This window comes from Halichoerus grypus, chromosome 1, assembly GCF_964656455.1.
Source record: "Halichoerus grypus chromosome 1, mHalGry1.hap1.1, whole genome shotgun sequence".
Taxonomy (NCBI): Eukaryota; Metazoa; Chordata; class Mammalia; order Carnivora; family Phocidae; genus Halichoerus; species Halichoerus grypus.
Genome location: NC_135712.1, coordinates 49,233,727 through 49,256,429, shown reverse-complemented (window position 1 = coordinate 49,256,429; position 22,703 = coordinate 49,233,727). Strand labels below are relative to the sequence as shown.

Below are 22,703 nucleotides of genomic sequence, written 5' to 3'. Positions count from 1 at the left end.
ATGCTAGAGAGCCATATAAGAAGGTTAAAATTAAAACCAATTACTTTTCCTTACTGACCATAGTTAACATTTCTATCAATTTCCTTCCTGTCATTTTTCTGTGTGAGCTTATATTATGGATACGGTTCAGTGTTCTTTCTTTTCATATTCAAGCATACTCTTATTTGGTAAAGGTTTTTTATAGCTGATTTTCAGGGTCTACATATTCTTATCTCCCAGAAAAGTACTACAGTACATCTAAGAATTCTCCATTTGGGAACAGTTCAGTGGCATCTAATACTTTTTGATTAAAAATAATACAGTGATAAATATCCTTGTACATAAATCAATATATCTACCATTCTAAGGTCATGAGTAAATGATGACATTATTTGAGTAATATAGGCTTAAGTCAGATCCTCTGATAACCCTGGGCACATGGACACGCACAGTATATTTCCCAGACACCCTTGCTGGTAGTGTGACTATGTGACTAAGTTCTGGCCAGTGGAATATGAAAGTGTCCTGTGGCAGCTCCCAGGAAACTTCCTTACACTACTGATGCCCTTTGCCTCTGTTTTTGGACCTTTCTCTATTTGGGATCATGGGATAAAGGCTACAGATCAAGGATTGTGGAGTGTTAAATGAGAGAAATTTTCATTACACATCCAGTGACAAAGTGGAAAAAAAACATTAAAGTTTTATTAAATCTCTTGATGAGAGATAGTGAATCACCTTTGTTCCAATTTGTATTTCAAGAGTGAGGGTGATGCCAAAAAAACGGTGATTTATCTCTGCAGGATTTAAGAGAGATTCCCGGGTCCCCTTTCTCTCCCCAGTGGGAACTGTGCATTATTCTCTGCTACCTCATTTTAGCAACATCAAAATATATGTTAGGAAAACAATACCTTTTAAAAAGCAAATCATTTCCAATTCCCAAGTGGTAAATAATTTCTAAAAAGTACTATATTTCTTCTTGATTAATTTTTCATTTTAGTCAATTGTTCACCACTGGAAAAAAGAAAAAGTTCAAACTACATACAAGAGGAGAACTAGCTTAAGGACCTGTATAACTTTGAGGCAAAGTTGCATGTAATTGTTAAACCATAACTCTCCTAGGATCTTCCAGTGTTAGTTGATTAGCCAAACTAGCAGGACTATTCAGTAATGGATTCCTCTTTGGGCAATGCTAATAGAGCTCTACTCTTGATGAAAACTAACCTCAAAATTTGGGCCACATTGACTTGCACTAAACCTCCATATAATGATGGCACTTCACTTTTCAACATGGAAAATGAAAGGGAAAATTGAGGTAATTATGTCAGCAATTTAAGTAAAACAGAAAATATCGAGATACTTGAGGCAAAGGAAACTGGAGCTTTGAACTATGCGGAGATAACAATCTGAGCTCTCGATCTCACTTTTTCAAGAATACGAAGCATTTTACAAATGAAGTTTACTGACCAGAGATTTCCAAATCTTATGTCTAGTACCTGTGAGCAGAAAGCCCCAAACTAATTGTCTCCCAGCTCTCTCAGCAAAAAGTGGCATTAACCAAGGTTATTTTTCAGTTCTCCTGTGTTATTCAAATTTGTAGAGACTGATGCTGTTTACCAACAAACAATCAGGCAAGATATTCTCACAAACATGAAAAGGTGACATGTTTATCCAGTTTCCACTTCCTTTGAGCCTCTGAAGGAGATGGGTCACCATCACAAGAAATATGAGTAACAGCTATCAGAGATTCTCCCTTTGTCTCCCACTAGTGAACTCATTCCCACTAAGGAGGTGCCTCTCCTCCTAGCCTCCAGTACTTCCTTTGCCACATTTGCCCCCAATATCTGTGCTTTCCTGTTTTATGTTCTTTACTGCTCTGGCCTATTGTCACTGTTGATGTCATCACTCACTATGCTCCAGGGCCAGCCCTGAGGAATGTGGGCCCATCAGTACTTTAATGCCAAGCCTCCTTCTGCCTTGTTTCTCCTGATGCTATAGGATAATTTGGCATGACTTTGGAGCTCATCACTGTCCACCTACTCGTGGCCTTATCTTTTTTCTATTTGATCCATATTATTAGCTAACATAAAAGAGGACCCTCTGCTCATAAGTCCCTACCTTTAGACATTTAGTGTTTCAAAATCATTGCAATCACAGACTGCCAAATTTTGTAATATTTTTATTAATTCATTCTGTTACTGTTACTAGATTGATTAGGACTTTTGATTTTCAGAAGTGCCAGACATACGGATGGTGGGTTTTCAAGTTTACCAGCTGTGATGTTTATTTTGTATCAACTTGACTAGATCACAGGTCACCAGACATTTGGTCAAACATTATTCTGGGTGTGTCTGTGAGGTGTTTCTGGATGAAACTAACATTTGAATAAATGAGTAAAGCAGATTGCCCTCCCTGATGTGGGTGGCCTCATTTAGTCATTTGAAAGTCTGGATAGAACAAAAAGGCTGAACGTCCTGTGACTAGGAGAGAATTGTTTCCACAGGACTTTCAAGCTGGGACACTGGTTTATTCCTGTCTTTGAAACTGAATGGAAATAATAGCTCTTTTTGGGTCTTAAGATGCTAACTTTCAGACTGGAAATACACCATCAGCTCTCCTGGTTCTCAGACCTTTGGATCCAGGCTAGAACTACACCACCAGCTCTCTGGGCCTTGCTGACTGCAGATCTTGAGACTTGTCAGCCTCCATAATTATGTAAACTATTTCCCTAAAATAAATCTCTTTATATACAGTACATATATCCCATTAGTTCTTTTTTCCTGGAGAACCCTGACTAATGCAACAGGTAGTCCTGGCATTTGTTTTGTTTACTACCTACCTTTTTTTCTAAATTACAAATTTGGATTGTTTTATATTAAATGTCTCCCCACTTGTAAATAATTGAGGAACCTCATTCTCAAAAGCAATTGATCTGTGATCGACTTGCTTTTTCCCTTATAAATATGGAATGAAAGCCAACGTGTACTAGCTTAATAGCCTCCAAAGTCATAATAGAAGTCTCTCCATCCTGTTATAATACTCTCCAAGTGTTCTGGAAATCCTTCAAATTATGCCTCATGTGTGTTCACAAACAAGTGTCTCCCATGGACTTCTTCTCCTGCTCTTTTCTCACCTCTAGAAGTTTACTACCTTACATTTTCCACAGCTGACAATGTCCCATCCTGAACCATCATTTCTGTGATGCTCCCAAAGCTAAATGCCAGCACTTGAAGATCCAGAGAGTAGTCATTTCTGTAAGATTAGATTCTTCCTGAGTCAGGAAACGCTTTTTTCCTCAACTCTGTGTCACTTCCCAAAACAAGGGACGACAGCCGGACCCTGGGAACTGTCATGAGAGCCTGTGAAACTCTAGGCAGAGGCTGAGCTCCTTGTCTTTCCAGTTCTGACTTTCCCCTCAAAGTTTTAAAAATTATAGGCTCAGTGTTAGTCAGTGCTCAAACTCAAGGTAAAGTACACTTCTTTACTGTCAGCTGATCTGAATATGTCTCCTGACACAGAGCCGTAACCAGGAAGCTCAATATGGAGAGAACAAACTTCATCTAGCTTCAGAGATCACTGCCCTACCCTGTTGCATTAGGTAGCTTATTTTAAGTTCAATCTTTCTTAAAGTCTGTGAAAGTAGGAAGAGAATGTTGAGAGTAGGAAAGAGAAATCCCTTTAAAAAAACCAGGTGACTATTTTAAAGATATTCATTTGTAATTATTTTATTAAACAATCATCTTTTACATGTCATCAGACCTTACCCCTGAAGTACAAAAAACAAAAAACAGTTTGAGGTATTAAAACTGAAGGAACATTTGCACATATTTTGTAAGGCTTTTACACTATAGTAACCAAAATATTCAGTGCAACTAAATATTACATATAATTGCAGGTTGAGAAGAACAAAGCTATATAAAACAAAACTGGTTTGTCTCATTATAGCTCTGATTCTCCCATTTATGGTGACAGGGTGGCAAAAAAATAATGTGAGATGTAAGTTGCTTGCAAAATAATGTGTCCATTATTCAATTTGTAAAAAGTGGTATATAGAATGTAAAAGGTCAACACCTGAAACAGTCGCCATCCCCAAAGCACAAAATCAAACTGACCAACTGGTTTCAGTGATAAAGTCCTATTCACAGGACTTAATCCTCAGATTAATGGGAATTCACTTAAAGGATCTGAAATAGATTTACTAGACTATTTTAACACTATCCATGTACATATAAGGTCACATAAGTCGCATCCATGGTCCATACTTTTTTTTTCTGTAAGATTTTTCCCTTTAAAGTAGAAAATAAATTTTTAATACAGATGAAGTTCAGAATGGTCACTTCAAAGGGATTTTGAAGTAACACACGGAAGAGGAGTTTGGCTTTTTAAGTCTTAGACTTTTTAAATATTGGATAAATTATCCAAAGACTTTCCAGATCCCATTTCACTTTGACTGTATCTAAACCTTGAAAGAGAAAGTTGAGGGAATCATATAGCTAATGATTATAATATAAACACTTTCTTCTGATCTGTTCAGGCAAATTGGAGAAAAGGTGTTTTTTGATTTGATGATTGATTTAATTATTAATTTCAGAGCATAGCTACTTCATTTGAAACAAATTTAAAATTGCATAGTGATTTGCATATAGTATAGTAAATTAAGTTCTGAATAATGGGTCACAAATGTTGAATAGAAATTAGTCTCTACAGCAGTGGTTACAGGTAACATAGCACTTCAAGTAGCCACACATTCTAGGTTTTGATGTTTGTCTCTGAATTGTTCTATTCAGTTGTGTACATAGGCTGAAAAAAGGGAAGGTTGATTTTTTTTTTTTTGTAAGAACATAGGTTGCTTAAAACTTGGCTTTTAAAAATTTTTTGCAAAACTGGTAAAGGACCACATACTTCCTACAGTTTACTACATAGGAAAATACTGTTTATTCCATGGCAATCATGATACTTTCAAGAAGACACCTGAACGAGTAGGGGTCCTCCAGATTCTTTGTTTAGCCAGCATCAGAAATTTGTGGGAAAAGGACATTTTTTTCATAGAGACTCCAACAATGTTCTTCAAAACACACTTACCCTGCTTCCTCTTTGTCATAGGGGGGGAAAAAGGGAAGCTAGGTTGTTAAAAACCCCCATGGGAACCCTACGTGTATGTGTGGGGACATTGTCCTCTCCCACAGCTATGGTTTGTTTTCCCATGTAATGGCTCTTGAATGAAGAATAATGATCTTTACAGTTGCCTCCCTGCTGGAAGCAGAGCTGCAAAAGCAGCTGAGCTGTTTACCTGGGAGGAGAGTCAACATGTGCTGATGTTCTCCCTTGAACCAGGAGAAAACTGATCACAGCCATTTCTATCCAAATGAATAATGATCTACGGTCACCTAGTATCCGTTAGAGGTTAATGACTATTTTTACTGTTTGCTACACAAGTAGATGCTCCAGGTTAAGATACATTTCCCAAGAGTTTGTTGTTTTGTTTTGTTTTTTTAATGAATGTCATCAGACATGGAAATCAGCCAAAAACACAGATCATAGAATAAGTAATTAAATCTCAGGTGTCCAAATTGGCCAGTCCAATTAAAACATATCCCCAAGCTGGAATTATCTGGAATAAAACAAAAAAGTAACTTTCATTTTAGGACCACATATACAAATCTAAATGCCATCACACTGGGTTTTAATGTTTAGGGGGAAAAATGTAACAAATGTATTTTTTCTATGCCCATCTTTTATCTCTATAACAACCAATAATCAAAAGAAAATTGAAATAAAATGAAATATGACTGATCCTGTAAGATCTAAGTCCTGAATATTGTTTGCTTATTGTCATTATACCCATTGGTGCCATATAAATCGGGCTGACCACATACATAAGTGACAAGAACAATATCGTCACAATTCTTTCACTATCATCATGCTAACGAGCTACACTGAAATCTATCAAGCCTACAAATATCAAATGCTGGCTGGCATTGAGTTTGGATGAAACACTGACCAGTCACCCATGGTATGGTCAGTGAATCCTTTTCCCAAGAGGAGGGACCTGTTACAGTCAGTCAAAGACTGGGTTTCTTATGCCATTCAACACCAAACTGGTGGGTGCCTTCCTATGTAGAAGGGCCAGTGAGCACAGGAGAAGGGAAAAGCTCATGACTCCCAGAATGACCATTCCTGATATCAGTGCACTGGTGACGGCATTCAGTTGGAAAGGAGGTTCACTTGGAGAACCTGCAAGCAATAAAATACACACAGTGGAAAGGTCCAATATCAGACTCATCTCACCTTATCCCAATTTATACCTGCAAAACATCTGTCTTTAGTATCTTGTAAAGTAACAGCATGACATTGATTCATGCTATAATCTATTTGACTATAATTCAATCCAATAACCAAAGGATCATGCAGTTTAGAAGTCTGGTATCCCCTGGGCTGCCACAAAAAAAAAAAAAATTCATCTATAAAATGCAATAAAAATTGACCAACAGGTCACATATGAGTTCAGAAGTCCTCAGTGAACTGTTATGTAAAATATAACAAACTTGTAAAATCAGAACTCATCATATTTAGTTGTTTAGAGTTTTGCAACTAATCATCCAAAAATACTTAAAATTTTTAAAAATCATACTTTTATTTTCAGTATATGTTCATTATCTTACCAAGCTGTGAATTGTTGGTTGGAGTCTCATCTGGGAGAGAAAAGAAAAACAAAAGTGATATTGTAAATCTAAACATTTACTTATGTTTATTATAATTCTGTGATTACTTTTTACCTACATGTGGCCTCCCCTTCACCCTCAAGATCCATGGGTAAAGGAATCATGAAAATCTTCCTAACCCATTATCCTTTCCCATTTTCTGTTCCACGTGTCTGAGATTTTATTATCTATCCATTCCACAAGCCCACACCCTGCCAGTGCCCTGGGCCTACAAATGTAATCGCAAAATATACTATACGATATTCTTTCCTGCCAACCTTGCTTTGTCATTATCTCTTTAGTCAGGTTAGTGGGAGCAGTAATTGTTAACAGCTATTACATTTTTTATAGGCCTATAACCTGCCATTTGTTATTTTGTTTTAGAGAAGTATTCATTATTTAGTGCCGTTCTATTTTAAGTGTTGCCAATTTGCCCATCATAATCTGCAAAAACATCATTTTAACTTCCAAAAAGATAAATTCACACTTAGTAACTAAACGAAAGGAAAACATGATTCCTAATCTTGAGTTGTAGGGGTTTTTGCATCTGTTAAGTAAAAGATGAAAGTTGTTGATTTTTTACTTATCCCTGGCAAACATAATAATGGATGCAATGAATGCATTCACCTGGTTTCCCAACTTGTGTTAAACCCATTTGGTAATCATATAGCCATTAACCCCTTCTTCTACAATTAGTGGATTTCATTTTTGTTCTTAAATATGTAGGTGTCTATGTGTCTTTGAGTGTCCGTTATCTGAACTATAAAACGTGTGCAGTTGACTGTTTGATTTGGGAGTATAAATATTATTACAATTAACATGTGTGTAATGCCATACAGTTTACAAAGTGCTGCTTCATGTCATTACATTTTGTCCTCGTAACAGCCATATGGTTTCGCCATTATTGCTACCCCCATTTTACAGATGAAGAAACTTCCATCTGTCCCAGGCTCCATGATGAAGTAAACATATGTTTAAATAAAAGTTCAGTTTCAAACTCCTTTTTCTAAAATAATATAAACTAGCCAAGTGTGGAAAATATTTTTAAAGATGAATATATCAAGCTATGAAACCCCAGGATTAGTATTTGAAACAACTGATTGGGAGAACCTGGTGTGATATTTATAAGCCATCTGATGCCATTTCTTTTAAGACATATGAGTCTCAGCAGAAATGATGATTCTGCTGTTTGAGCCTGAAGTACAATGCTCCAAATTAATAGAGTGCTTATTTATAGTATTCTTTAGAATGGTGTAGTGCATCACTATAGGACAAAAAGAAAAAAAAAAAAGCACAAATTTTCATTATAGGACACCCTTAGGAAAACCCTAACGTCCAACCAACACTATTTTATAAAGACACTTGTTTCTCATAGAAATGGATGGAATGAATGAACTGTGATCAATTCTTCCAAAGGATTCCCAAGATAAGCTGCCTCACTGGAACATGGAAGAGAATATATAATGCTCTAAAATTCCTTTTTCAAAGTTATTCTTTGTTTACAAATCACACTTATTTGCTTTTATTTACTTATTTGTTTGTTTGTTTATTTATTTATTTTTAAGACTAGAAAGCTCCTTCCTCCTACATGTCCCAAATTAGGTGAAAGTGCTAGGGCTGGCTGCCCGCACTACTTTCTGCATCCTGAAGTTAATTAAAGAAGTCAGAATATTCCCTCCTCTCCCACATTACCACCAACACTCGTGTAAAAACACTGCTCCAGGTGTCACTCACGATGACGGGGCTATGGACAAAATTTTCACATGAGACAAACTGTCAAATGAGCCATACCAGCCACAGGTTCTAGGACTCTGAAAAACTGCGAGCGTCCTACCTCTGGCAGGGGGCTAAAATCAAAGCATGTACTATTTGAATACTATTTGGAATTGCATTTGATAGTGGATAAAGGTAGAGAGAATCACTTTATCTAGTTGCTATTTCCGGTTTCCTTCAATTTCTAGTATCCTGCAATTTGGTCTAGACCGAACGGGGAGGTAGACATTTTCTAGGAGACTTTTTCACCACACACTCTGTTTTTTTTTCTCTTACACGCACTTGGTCTTACCATGTACATATATGCTAAAAGAAACCTTCTGGAATTAGAACAGGTTGGAATACTAAACTTGGTGGGCTCTTCAAAAACCATGCAGCTAGCTGAGGACCCATAGGAGGAAAGTGATAGGAGCAATACCATGGCTGTTGGAAAGCCAGAAGGAGCAGATAAATTCTTTTTCTCTGCTTTTCTCTCATATAAGTAGTAGAAATGGAAAAAGTAAACATTAGTGCAAAGATATGTACAGAATAAATATTTTTCCTTTCTTAGCACCAGCGAACTATTTTTTAATCTTCAATTACCTACCTATATAGTAAAATGAACCACATATTTCAAATTCAGAACTTCCAATTTTTTTTTTTTTTTTTTTTTTTAGAGAGAGGAAGGGAGAAGGGGCTGAGGGGCAGGGAGAGAGAGAATTTTTTTTAAAGATTTATTTGTTTTGAGAGAGAGAGCAGGGGGAGGGGCAGAGGGCGAGAGAGATAATCATCAAGCAGACTCTCCACTGACTGCAGAGTCTGATTCGGGGCTTGATTCCAGGACCATAAGATCGTGACCTGAGCCAAAATCAAGTGTTGGAAGCTCAACCAACTAAGCCACCCTAGCGCCCAAGAGAGAGAGTATCTTAAGCAGATTCCACACCCAGCACAGAGCTGACCCAGGGCTCGATCTCACAACCCTGAGATCATAACCAGAGAAATCCATTCAAGACAAGTCCAACTGACTGAGCCCACTCAGGCACCCTGAGAATTTCCAAACTTTTTACCCTCCATTGTGTTGTTTGTTAATAATCCAGGTCTACTTTTGAACACTAAGATTCCTGAGAGCAAAGACTATGGCCTGTTCTCTAGTGTATTCCCAGTTCCTAGCAGAGTGCCTGTCTCATGCGGAGGTTTGAATGAATTATTAACTCCCCATAAAACTCAATGACATGAGTTGAATAGCTTGGCTTGGACTTCTCCATTGGAATTTATGTAATAAAACAATTAGGTACTATTGCTTTCCAGTACTTACAATTGTGAATTTCCAGAATTGTACCCCATGATAAGCATTTCCCTACTGAATAGTTTTACCATGTGGGGGGTGTAAAATAAGAACACTTCAGGAGTTTTGAGGATTTGAAACTTTGAAGATGTGAATATTTTCCTAAATCAACCAACAAAAGGGTTTACAATGTTGGGTAAAATAACCAGAATGTCTTTGACTTCATTAAAACAAAATAAAGTACTGATCTTATGACTTATTAAACTTGACCTAAGTTGGATGTCTAAGGGGGAAGGAGCGGTTCAATGAGTAAACAGAGCAAAAATTCCAAGTACCAGAGAGCTTTGAAGAGAGCAAATCAAGCCTGAAATTGGACTTGTCTATATAAAATCAGCCACAGGACCTGGAGAGATAAATTCTAGCTGACCTAAGGTAAAAATAAAGTGAAACTGAGGAAAAAAAAGTAGCCCTGGTCATTAAGCTATGTTTACATAGGATTTTCCTGTGGCTGGATATGGCTTGATTTCTGAGTTCTATATTTATATAGAATTTAAAATAATAATTTTTAAATTATGATACTATAGTATCATAATGTAAACATTGTTATATATGGTCCTCTACACAGTGAGGTCACCATGATTACCCAGAAATGAGCACCATCATATGGCTATTTATCAAAATTATAAAAAATAAATCCGCAGAGAGTAAGAGAGGAATGAAGGGCATCTGGAAGGTTTGAACATGATTCTTTGGGGGCTTTGCCGGTGAGGAGACTGAGGTTACTAAGACAACACTACTGTGTTGGAAAATGAATGTAATCCTTGAGGTGAAAATGGATTGAAATTGGAAAGGAAGAAATTCAGGCATCACATCAGAGGCATTGTGCTCAAGGCATTAGCTGTTTGAGGTTTGAGCACAGATATCTGGGGCGAGTGAATATGGTGTAGGTGAAACCTACAAACCTGCACGGCTGGTTGGCTATGGTAGAATTAGAAACTTCTACTTGGTTAATCTTTACTGGGATTTGGTGATCTTAAAAATGTTGGTCTTTGTAAAGACTTATCTTACACTAACAAATTAATTAAAATGTGTAATATCTAAATTTGATTTGGCCCAGGTAAGAAGAAAGCAAGGAGGTTAATAAGGAGGAAAAGCCACCTACTCAACATGGGCAGAGATGCCACTTTCAAGGGTTTTTTTTCTCTTATATAAAACTGACTCTAGATATGCTCCATAGAAATAAAAATATTTTTTATTGTGCCTATCCAAAAGCATTCCTAATTATTGGCAACCAGAGTTGAGTTTCCATGCAGTGTAATTCTATGAGCTATTTCTGACAGCCAGACAGAGATAAGAATTGGGCCTTTCACAACCCAAAAATCGGTCATTTTCAAACCATTCAAAACACATACCAAACCTCAAGGAGTGCAGACGAAGTTGGAAACTTCATATTTAATAAATTTCTGCATTATTTTTAAAAACACTTTAACTTGTTTTTAAATAATGCTATGTCTACACAAACACGGAGGAGTGAATAATTCAAGCATTTGTCTGAACTTTTTAGGCCAAAACCATTCTTTGCTTCATTACCTATTTCAGGCAAAACTTTAACAGGGCGCATGGGAGAAAAAGTAAGGATAATCTATTCTGCTTTTTTTAAGACAAATTTAGTCTATAGAGTAAGAATCTGAAAGGCAACTTCTTCAAACCCCTCGTTTTAAAAATGAAGAAATATTTGCCCAGAGAGGTGACATAAAACCCCATGTCATGTAGCTTGTTTAGACAAAAGCTAGAGCTAGAACCAGTTTTTCTGACTTAACTTTGTGTTGTTTACCCTGCCTGTCTGTTGTACCCAGTTGATTCTGAATGTCTCCGGGTTCACACCGATATAAAGCAGTATCCCTTTGGAGAGTGTGTGCACATGTACATGCATGCACAAATATTTGTATATACGAGAATATATGTGTATAAGCAGTCGTGTCTACTAGATTCATGACCATGACTGGAAGGGGTATGTAATATCCAGGATCCTGAGAAGAAACAAATGGTACTCAAACTGGGCATTTTAAGAAAAGTTTAATAGGACTATTTATAAAGATATAGGGAATTCACAGAGAAAGTCAAGTTCCCTGGGCTACGGGAAGGTTTCTGGCTCTGTGGGAAAAGTTGTCTGGGAGGAACCCTGTGAACTTCACTTTCCATCCTCTGATAGCACCACCTACTGGCCAAACCCAACCAAACGCTGGATGGCAAAGCAGTGGAAGGGGGCAGTTCACACAGGCCAGTCTTCAGAGGCAGAGAGCAGGGCAGGAAAAAGGGAGAGTGAAACATGTCCAGCACGGTATATTTGTATACTTGTGTGTGTGTGTGTGCATGTGCAAAAAGGGAAATACTGTAAAGACAATATTGCCCTTTGAAAGTTGAGTAAACAGGAAACTACTGTGAAATTAAAGTTGCTTAGCAGTTTATCTTGTTTCACAGGTAATTAGTGCTGTTTAGAAACCACTTTGAGTTCTCCTTAGAAGCCAAGTAATAAGCCATTTTGGAACAATCTATTACTACACACAAAAGGAGGAATATTCCTACCACTCCGAGTAATGATGGGACCAGCAGAGAGGATGGCGTTTCCAGACGTGCTCTGGGGGCTCCAAGTGGTCCTCCTCCCCACATCTCTCCTTTCTTTGTGGCCGCAAATCTGAGGTGTTAATGAAAACAAATGAAATTCCACACCGGCACAAAATTGGTTCTTTATGGCCATTTGGAAAGCAGATTCTTTTGGAAGAGATACCACATGTTTAATTTTATTCGTTTACTTCTGTTCATTTATTTAATTACTTTGCATATAACTGCTACAGTGTTTCTTATTCTGGCTTGGGCCACATTTCTTATTTCCTCCCGTTATAATTGTGCTTTGCCTCATTAATTTACATAGCTCAATGGTTCTCCTGAAAAAGAGCTGTGTTTATCAAACTTTTCTACTTTTATTTCTCTCAAGACTTTAATAAATCTTTTCCTGAAATTTTGGTCAGTGCAGAGTCACGGTAATGTGGACTCACCATTTAACCCCATCTGATATAGCTAGTTAGGACTAAAGTAATCAATTGTTGTGAAGAAATGCATGAATTTGAGCATAAATAAAAACGTATTAAAGCTATTTCAAATTTTAAAATGTGCCTTCATTTTTCTCAGGATAATATTGATATGACCTTAGGGGGACTGTCAGAAATAGATATCTTTTTTTATTCACCAGGAAACTGATTAATATGATGGCTGTATGCAATTCAGATCCACACCTATTTTATAACTTCTAACTTGTAATCCAAGGGATTCCTGGGCTATCAGTCCCAAATCTACCTTTCTAGAGCCGGCCCTACCCCCTCCCTAGGTTTTCCAATCATCCTCTACTCTGTCCCATAACCTTACTGAAGGTCTGGTAGTTCCCTGGTTACTCTGTCTTATGTGTCTGTGAATTTGGTCAGCCTTTGGAATGGGGTTTCTCTCACACTCTTGATTTTGTCCCTTTGGGGTTCATCCATCTTCAAAGTCACACCCCGGGTTTCATGTCTTCCATCAAACTCCCAATCTCCCCTGTTCTCACTCTCTCACAATGGTGAATACTGCCTCTTACAACAACCCATGCATGTGTCTGAATTTGTACCGTAACATTTTTGTCTTATTTTCTTCCATGACTGTCTCATGGTCCTCAAAGATCAGCTAAATGAGTTCAGAATTTATGCACACATGTCTGTTTTCCCAATATTATGCTTGGCACAAAGTAGGCATTCAATAGATCTCTACTGCATGAATAAATAAATAAACCCTACTTCAAACTGTCTGGCCTGATGCATATTCACTTTCTATATAGAAATTAGTCCCTAACACTGGATAACCTTTCAGCTTAGATCAATTTGACAATTTAGAATAAAGTTGCTAAAAACATACAGGCATAAGGAAGGGGCAGTCATCAGCTCTGCAGAGCTTGGTAACACAGTGCAGGAAGACGGTGGACATTTTCTGATTCTTGTGTTTCACAAATCGGAACACTTCAAAGGAAAACCGGCCCTGTTGGCTTCTGCCATTTTCAATGACGGTGGTCTGAGGATCTTTGTCACAGCTACATTTTAGGGAATGTGAAAACAGGATGTTACTGGAGATTACCAGCCCACTGGAAATTGTAAACTAATTTCTGCAGTATTAAGACCTAACAAAATCATGCCATGTTACAGATATTTAATAAGAGCATAAGCTAACTCAACAAATACGACAAGAGTGACCTAGATAGTAAAGTTTAAACAGATCAATTTCTGATTATAATAGTACCATCAAATTTTAGAGGAATTATACTTTCATAAGGTTCAAAAATCCAAACAGTATAAAATATATGTAGTGCAAAGTCTCCCTCCCATCATTGCCCTTGTCCACACCATTCCACCTCCACATTCAGATCTGCCAGAGGTGACCTCACTTGCTACTGCATCCTCCCAGGGTATATACATAGAGAAGCTGAAGCAATGAATTCTTATTGTTTCCTCCTTAAAAAAACAATAGCACACTATCTACATTGTTTTGTCCCTTGCCTTTTAAAAAATTTAGCAAGGTATTTTAGGGATCTTTCCATATGAGTATTTAGCAAGCCACCTCATTCTTTTTGCATACTATACAGTATTCCATCACACACATACACCAGTGTTTACTTAATCAGGTCCCTACTTACGTACCTTTGCATTGTTTTAAATCTGCTTTTTACAAAGTAATAATGAATAGCCTTATAATACATTATTTTGAACATATGCAGAATTATCTGTACAATATCATTTAATAGATTTTGCCACATTGCCCTCTATAAATATTGTTGCATTTTGTACTCCCCCAGTAATGTTTGAAAAAAATCCTTATTTCCCCCAGAGCTACATCAACGAAGTATATGGAAAAAAAATTGGATTGTTCACTATTGGGTAGGAAAAATAAACTGTCACCATATAATTTTAATTTGCATTTTTGTCAGTGGAAATGACTATGTGCGTCTTTTCATATACATTAGAGCCATCTGTATTTCTTTATCTGAAAATTGTTTATGTCCTTTGCCTAAATTTCTATTTTGTTGTTGGCTTTTTCCTTCTGATTCCTACAGGTTCTTTATGTGCTAGGAATACTAGTTCCTTGTTTGTTATATAAGTTGCAAATTATTTTACTTTGTTGCTTAGCTTTGGACATTTCTTGAGTGTGCTTGTGTGTGTGTTCATACATACACAGGAGCTTTATTTTTATGTTAAATTTTCAATATTTTATCGTATGGCTTTTAGTAAGTCATATCTTGTTTCATTGTGCTTTACTTTATTGTGCTTGCAGAGATTGTGATTTTTACAAATTGAAGGTTGGTGGCAACCCTGCCTCGAGCAAGTCTAGTGGCACCATTTTTGCAACAGCATTTGCTTACTTCCTGTCTCTGTGTCACATTTTGGTAATTCTCACAATATTTTAAACTTTTTCATTATTATTATATTTGTTATGGTGATCTGTGATCAGTGATGTTTAATGTTGCTACTGTAATTTGCATCCCCCCAAACTATGCCCCTATAAGACAGTGAAGTTAACTGATAAATGTGTGTTCTGACTGTTCCACCAACCAGATGTTCCCCCATCTCTTTTTCTCTCCTCAGGCCTCCCTATTCTCTGAGATGCAATAATATTGAAATTAGGCCATTTAATAGCCCTACAATGGCCTCTAATTGTTCAAGTGAAAATAAGAGTCACACATCTCTCATTTTAAATCAAAAGCTAGAAACAATTAAGCTTAGTGAGGAAGGCATGTTGAAAGCTGAGACAGGCTGAAAACTAGGCCTCCTGCACCAGTTAGCCAAGTTGTGAAAGCAAAGGAAAAGTTCTTGAAGGAAATTAAAAGGGCTATTCCAGTGAAGACACGAATGATAAGAAAGTGAAACAGCCTTATAACTGATATGAAAAAAGTCTTAGCAGTCTGGAGAGCAGATCAAACTAGCCAAAACATTCCCTTGAGCCAAAAGCTAATCCAGAACAAAGCCCTAAATCTCTTCAGTTCTATGAAAGCTGAGGGAGATGAGGAAGCTACAGAAGAAAAGTTTGAAACTCGTAGAGGTTGGTTCATGAGGTTTAAAGAAAGAAGCCATCTCCATAACATCAAAGTAGAAGGTGAAGCAGCAAGTGCTGATGTAGAAGCTGCAGCAGGTTACCCAGCAAGTTCACACAACGTCCATTCTGCAACCCAAGGATCAAGGAGTAATTTTGACTTCAAGTCTTATTATTTAAGAAATACATTTTGTAAGGCTATAGGTGCCATTGATAGTGATTCCTTTGATGGATCTGGGCAAAGTTAATTGAAAACCTGGAAAGGATTCACCATTCTAGATGCCATGAAGAAGGTCAAAATATCAAATGACTAGACTTTGGAAGAAGTTGACCCCAAGCTTCACGGATGACTTGGAGGGGTTCAAGACTTCTATGGAGAAAGTAATTGCAGATGTGGGGAAAATAGCAAGAGAACTAGGAATTAGAAGTGAAGTGTGAAAATGTGACTGAATTACTGCAATCCCATGATAAAACTTTAACAAATGAGATATTTCTTATGGATGGGCAAAGAACGTGGTTTCTTAATATGGAATCTACTCCCGGTGAAGATGCTGTGAAGATTATTGAAATGACAACAAAGGATTTTATATAAAAACAGTTGTTAAAACAGCAGGGTTTGAGATGATTGACTCCAGTTTTCAAAGAAGTTCTACTGTGGGTAAAATGTGGATAAAATCAAACAGCACTGCATCCTACAGAGAAATCGTTAGTGAAAGGAACAGTCAACCAATGTGGCAAACTTCATTGTTGTCTTATTTTAAGAAATTGCCACAGCCACCCCAGCCTTCAGCAACCACCATCCATCAATATTGAAGCAAGACATTCCACCAACAAACAGATAAGCTCAGATGATGGTTAGCCTTTTTTAGCAATAAAGTGTATTTTAATGAAGGTATGTACATTGTTTTTTAGGCACAATGCTATTGCACACTTAATAGACTACAGTATAATTTAAACATAACTTTATATCCACTGTGAAATCAAAAAATTCAATTGACTCATTGTATTGAAACATGTGCTTTACCGGAGTGGTCTGGAACCAAACCCACAATATCTCCAAGGTATGTCTGTATTTGGACCAAAGATGGATCATTCTTACTCCCAAGTTTTAAAAATATTTCTTATGTTAATATGGTTTCCTCTGCCACTTTTAAAGCTGTAGTTTTGCATTTAAATTAATAATCTATTTAAAGTTTATTATGGTATATTAAATGAACACCTGTTAGAATGGCTACATCAAAAAGATAAGAAATCACAAGTGATATTTTCCTCATGGTTATGCACTGTCCAACACTATTTTTAAAATCTCTGTTTATTCTACTGATTTGTGATAGCACAGTCTATCATATCATAAATTCCCATATGTTTTGGATCTATTTCTCAACTCACTATTCTAATTTTTGTCTATGTGGCTAATCTTGCATAATCACATTCCTTTAATAATTTTAGAACTATTATTAAGTATAATATCTGGTAGGGCCATTTCCATGTTTTGGGGTATTTTGTGGATTTGCTCATCCCTTTTCTTGATTAGCTTAACCTGTGATTCTCTATTTGTTTTTTCAAAGAACTTCATTTATTGCAAAATTTTGGTTCATATTTCCAATTCTGATCCAAGTGTTATTTAAGTGTTTTAAACTTCTACATAGTGGTGACTTTCTGTTTTCATATTGTTAAGCATTGTCAGCTATTAATATATAGCTCACTGACTATATCATTCAGATCTTCTATACCCTTACCTAATTGTTGGCTACCAGATCTGAGTTTCCTGAGAGAGGGGAATTAAAGTCTCCCATTTTTATTATATTTCTGACTATGTCTTTTTATAGTTCCCCTTGTTTTCACTTGATGAAACCTTTGCTTTCATACAGGGCATCCTTTCTTTATGTTGATGTAAGTCTTCCTTCAATTCAGGGAAGTATTCCTGGAATATATTTTTAATTGTTTGTTCTATTATTTTGGATTCTTTGTAGGGAAGGGGGAATTCCAATTATGTATATTAGACATGTATTGGATTCCCTTGGCCTACATTTTATTTCTATCCTTTCTACTCTAATCCTTTTTATCTTTTCCTTTGTATTTGTTTCTTTTTATTTGCATCTTCCTAGTTTTATTTTCTCTGTCCCATACTGTGCTTTCTGCTGTGTCTATTTTCCATAGAACACCTAATTGTGTCTTCCTCCTGTTTTACAGAAATGTTTCTGTAACACATTTTTTTCCTATTCCATCTTAAATTCTTCCAGTTCCCCTTTCTCATTCTTTTTTTTTTGAATTATATTTAATTTTAAATTCCATTTAACATACAGTGTTATTAGATTAGTTTCAGGTGTACAATATAGTGATTTAACAATTCCATACATCACCTGGTGCTCATCACAAATACACTCCTTAATTCCCATAGACTTATGTTTTTATCATAGTATCATATGTATGTGTATACTAAAGATAACATGCTTTACTTTCAACAATATGCATTTATACTCAAAATTTTTATATTCAATTTTAGTAAAAATATCTATCAGCACAATCTCAGTTTAGTAATTAATAAGTATTTTTTATTATGTTATGTTAATCACCATACATTACATTCATTAGTTTTTGATGTAGTGTTCCGTGATTCATTGTTTGCATATAACATCCAGTGCTCCATGCAGTATGTGCCCTCTTTAATACTCATCACCAGGCTAACCCCTCCCCTCCCCCCCTCCCCTCTAGAACCCTCAGTTTGTTTCTCAGAGTCCATAGTCTCTCATGGTTCGTCTCCCCCCTCCGATTCCTCCCCTTCATTTCCCCTTTCTCATTCTTGTAGCCTTCCCTTTTACTGTCCTATCCTTTCCTACCTGAGTTCTTATAATTCTATCACTATCACTACAATTTTTTTAAAGATTTATTTATTTATTTGAGAGAGAGAGAGAGCACACAAGTGGGGGAAGGGACAGAGGGAGAGGGAGAGAGAGAGAATCTCAAGCAGACTCCCTGCTGAGTGTGGAGACCAAAGCAGGGCTTGATCCCATGACCCTGAGATCATGACCTGAGCCGAAATCAAGAGGTGGATGCTTAACCAGTCAAGTGAGCCACCCAGGGACCATGCCATCACTATGATTTTTCTTTTAAGAGAACTTCATTTAGACATTAGAATAACCTTCCTAATAAAATTTCATCTTTTCAAAGTGCTATATAAATGGAATCATGCAATATGTAACCTTTTTGGGATCTGATTTTTTTACTCTGTAATTATCTAGAGATACATCTATGTTATGTGTATCATAATCCATTCTTTTTTATTTAGGAGTAGTATTTCATGCCATGGATATACCACAGTTAAATTATTTACCTATTGAAGAATATCCATTTTTTTCCAGTTTTTGGCTATTGCAAATAAAGTTATCATTAATATTTGTGTACACATTTTTTTGTGTGAGTCTCTTACATAAACCTCATAATCACTGAGAAAAATGTCCAGGAATGCAATTGCTAGATGGTAGGGTAGTTACATATTTCATTTTCTTGTTTATTATTGTATTTTTAAGTACTAAATTTTCCATTTGTTTCTTCTTTATGTCTTCCATTTCTGTTCAGAGACTTCCCATTTCACTGTTAAGGCTTTCTATTTTTTCATTTGTTATAAGCATGTTTGCTATTGCCTGTTAAAACTTTTTATGATGACTGCTTTAAAATCTTTTTTTAGATAATTCTAAACTCCCTGTCACATTTATTTTTGTCCTTTTTCCATTCATTTTGAGATCTTCCTGATTGTTGTTGTGACAAGTGATTTTTACTGAACCTAGGACATTTGGACCATTATTTTATGAGCCTCAGGATCTTATATAAACCTTGCATTTTAGCTGGCTTCCTTTGCCAACACTTCATCAGGGAAGGAGGGATGCTGTCATTATTGCCAAATAGGAGTAGAAACCCAAACTCCTTCTTGGACTTTCTTGACCCCCAACGAGTGGGGATCTTGTTAATGCTGGGTAGGGTGGGAGTTTCTACTCCCCATTAGGCACCCACTAATATCTCCTTGACAAGCTGGGGTGGGAGTGGCCTTCCACCAACACCCCAAGGACTATGGTCTTGTTACTGTGGGGTAATAGTAAATGCCTGACTCTCCACTGGGACTCCTTTGACATCAACCCAATGGGGCATGTAAGGGTATTTCACTATTGCCAGGTGAGAGTAGAAGTACAGAATCCCCACTCGCCTTCTCTGAAATCATCCCATAGGGGAGATTGGGATACCTTGTTACAGCCAGACAAGGATGGAAATTTGGCTGTCCACTCAGTCTTTGTTGGCCTGGGTGGGAATGAAGCCACAGTTTATTTTGTGGTTTTATTTTGTGGTATTAAACCAGAGTAGTACAATTATTGTGTAAGTTTTCTGTTTTACTTTGGCTTGAGAGGACAGGCTTTATCATCATTCATTCATTCATTTGGACAGGCTTATCACCCATTCATTTATTTATATCCATGCCCCCTGGTATTTCTGAGTTACTAACTTCTTCAGCTCTAAGTCTGGAATATATGAGACAAAAAGAAAACCCAGGAACTCACCACAATATCATTCATCAGGTCTCAAAGTACCTAGCTGGTTGAACCTGATCTCCATCTTTTTATCTTTTTATATTTATTTTGTATATAATATTAAGGGATATTTTTGTACTTAGCAGGAGGAATAGGCAAAACTCTATCTACTCAATCTTCCCAGGAATGTTTTCAGGTCATTTATTTTTACTACAAAGAAGGATATCAATTTTTCTTTTTTTCTTGTTTATTTACCTTCTCTTTCCTTCCCTTTCCTTCCATTACTTTCCTTGCCCTTGTCTCCTCTCTTCACCCTTGACAATTTTTGCCTTGCCTCCTTATTCTTTCTTTCCTTCCCCTATTGTCCTTCTCTTCTCTGCCGTTTCAATTCCTTTTCTTTTTTTTTTTTTAACCTTTGACTTACTTCATTTCTCTCACCCCCAAGTCTCTGTGTCTGGCAACCACTAATCTGTTCTCTGTATCTATGATATCTATGAGAGTTTTTTTTTTTTCCCATGATATCCATTCACAATTTCTTTATCCAGTCATCAATCAATAGACACTTAGGTTGTTTCCATGTTTTGACTATTTTAAATAATGCTGCAATGAGCATGGAGGTGCATATATCTTTTTGAGTTAGTGTTTTCATTTTCTTGCATAAGTACCCAAGAGTGGAATTGCTGAATCAAATAGTGATTCTATTTTTAATTTTTTGAGGAACCTCCATAGTGTTTTCCATAGTGGCTGTACCAATTTACATTCCCACCAACAGTGCACAAGGGTTCCCTTTGCTCCACATCCTCACCAACACTTGTGATTTCTTATCTTTTTGATGTAGCCATTCTAACAGGTGTGAGGTGATATCTCTATTTAGTATTTGTTTGCATTTCTTTGATGATTGATGGTGTTGAACAGCTTTTCAGGTACCAGTTGGCCATCTCTATGTCTTCTTTAGAAAATATCTATTCATATCTTCTGCCCATTTTTTGATGAGATTGTTTTTTTACTGTTGAGTTATAGGAGTGCTTTATATATTTTATTTTTTTAAGATTTATTTATTTACTTGAAGGGGGGCAGAGGGAGACAAAGAGAGAGAATCTCAAGCAGACTCCCTACTAAGCACAGAGCCTGACTCCAGTTTCAATCTCACAACCCTGAGATCATGACTTGAACTGGTATTGAGAATTGGACACTTAACCAACTCAGTCACCCAGGTGTTCCTTTATATATTTTAGATATTAGCCTCTCATCAGATATATGTTTTGTAAATATTTTCTTCTATTCAGTAGATTGCCTTTTCATTTTGTTGATGATTTCCTTTGCTGTGCAGAAGATTTTAGCTTGATATAATCCCATTTGTTTAATTTTGCTTTTGTTGCTTTATGGTTACTTTTCAGTAAAAAAATTAATGTTGCAATGTTTAATTGCAAATCTTATCTGTTTCATAGCAACCTTTTCCAGTGAGTTTAATTTATCTTTAAATTTTTTTTTCTCAGCTATTTTTTACATTTCTTGTGTAGTACATTGGAACACTGTAAGCAGTATCTTCATTGCTTAACATTCACATTTGAAAGAGTTGGATTTCCCTAGACTTGTCCTTTTCTGAGGACTCTTTGGGCAATGTGGAACAGTAATGACCTTCCTCAAGGATTTCCTCAACTCAAGGTTACCCTTTGTTTTAGAGGGACAGACAAGTTTCCATTTAATGTGCATTAATATAGTTGAGTTTTCCCTGCCTCTCTGAACCTCTCTGAACCTAAAGATGTTCAAGAGTTCTACTATCTCTACTGCCTCTCTGAACCTAAAGATGTTTAAGAGTTCTACTATCAGCTCCATGTTCCTCAGCTTCACTTACAAGCCTTTTCCACCAAGGCCCTTGTCTTCCCAGGTGAATCCTTCACTTTTTAGAAGGTATACTTTTCCTGGCACTTTCTGAGTTCTGCCATTTTTGAGTCTCTGGTCATTCTCTATCCCTTCATTCTCCACATTCTCCAGGGCTATTGGCTTGTTGGTTTTCGGCCCCATTCCTGGCAACTCCCACTCAGAGTGGTACCCTCTCCTTCTGGGTGTGCATCTCTCCTGGCTGTTTCTGAAATCTGCTACCACCGGGACCCCTTAACATTGACTTTTCTTCCCTGCTTCTCCTGCCACCTCTCCCCACACTGTTTCCTGCAGGCCTCCCTCTGCACCATTTGCTCTTGATCTTAATTATTTTTATCAACACAAACACATATTTGGGGATTTCTCAGTTTTCTTTTTCACCTACTTTCACTAACACTGACATTTGAGAAACTGATTTAGTTACTCATTTCACTCTCTATAGTTCTAATAAGAACACCAAAGAGATTCAGCCCTAAACCATAG

General features: G+C 36.8%; 1 protein-coding gene across 1 annotated transcript in view; it reads right to left on the bottom strand.

Moving 5' to 3' along the window:
* Positions 1-3,707: 3,707 nt before the first annotated feature.
* Positions 3,708-22,703, bottom strand: part of ZPLD1 (zona pellucida like domain containing 1) — a 45,614-nt gene continuing 26,618 nt past the window's right edge. The window contains exons 7-10 of the mRNA XM_036114281.2: positions 13,657-13,828; positions 12,301-12,409; positions 6,639-6,668; positions 3,708-6,210 (exon numbers count right to left, since the gene is read on the bottom strand). Of these exons, the coding sequence (XP_035970174.1) occupies positions 6,035-6,210; positions 6,639-6,668; positions 12,301-12,409; positions 13,657-13,828 (487 nt within the window). The 3' untranslated portion in view covers positions 3,708-6,034. The remainder of the gene's footprint in view (positions 6,211-6,638; positions 6,669-12,300; positions 12,410-13,656; positions 13,829-22,703) is intronic.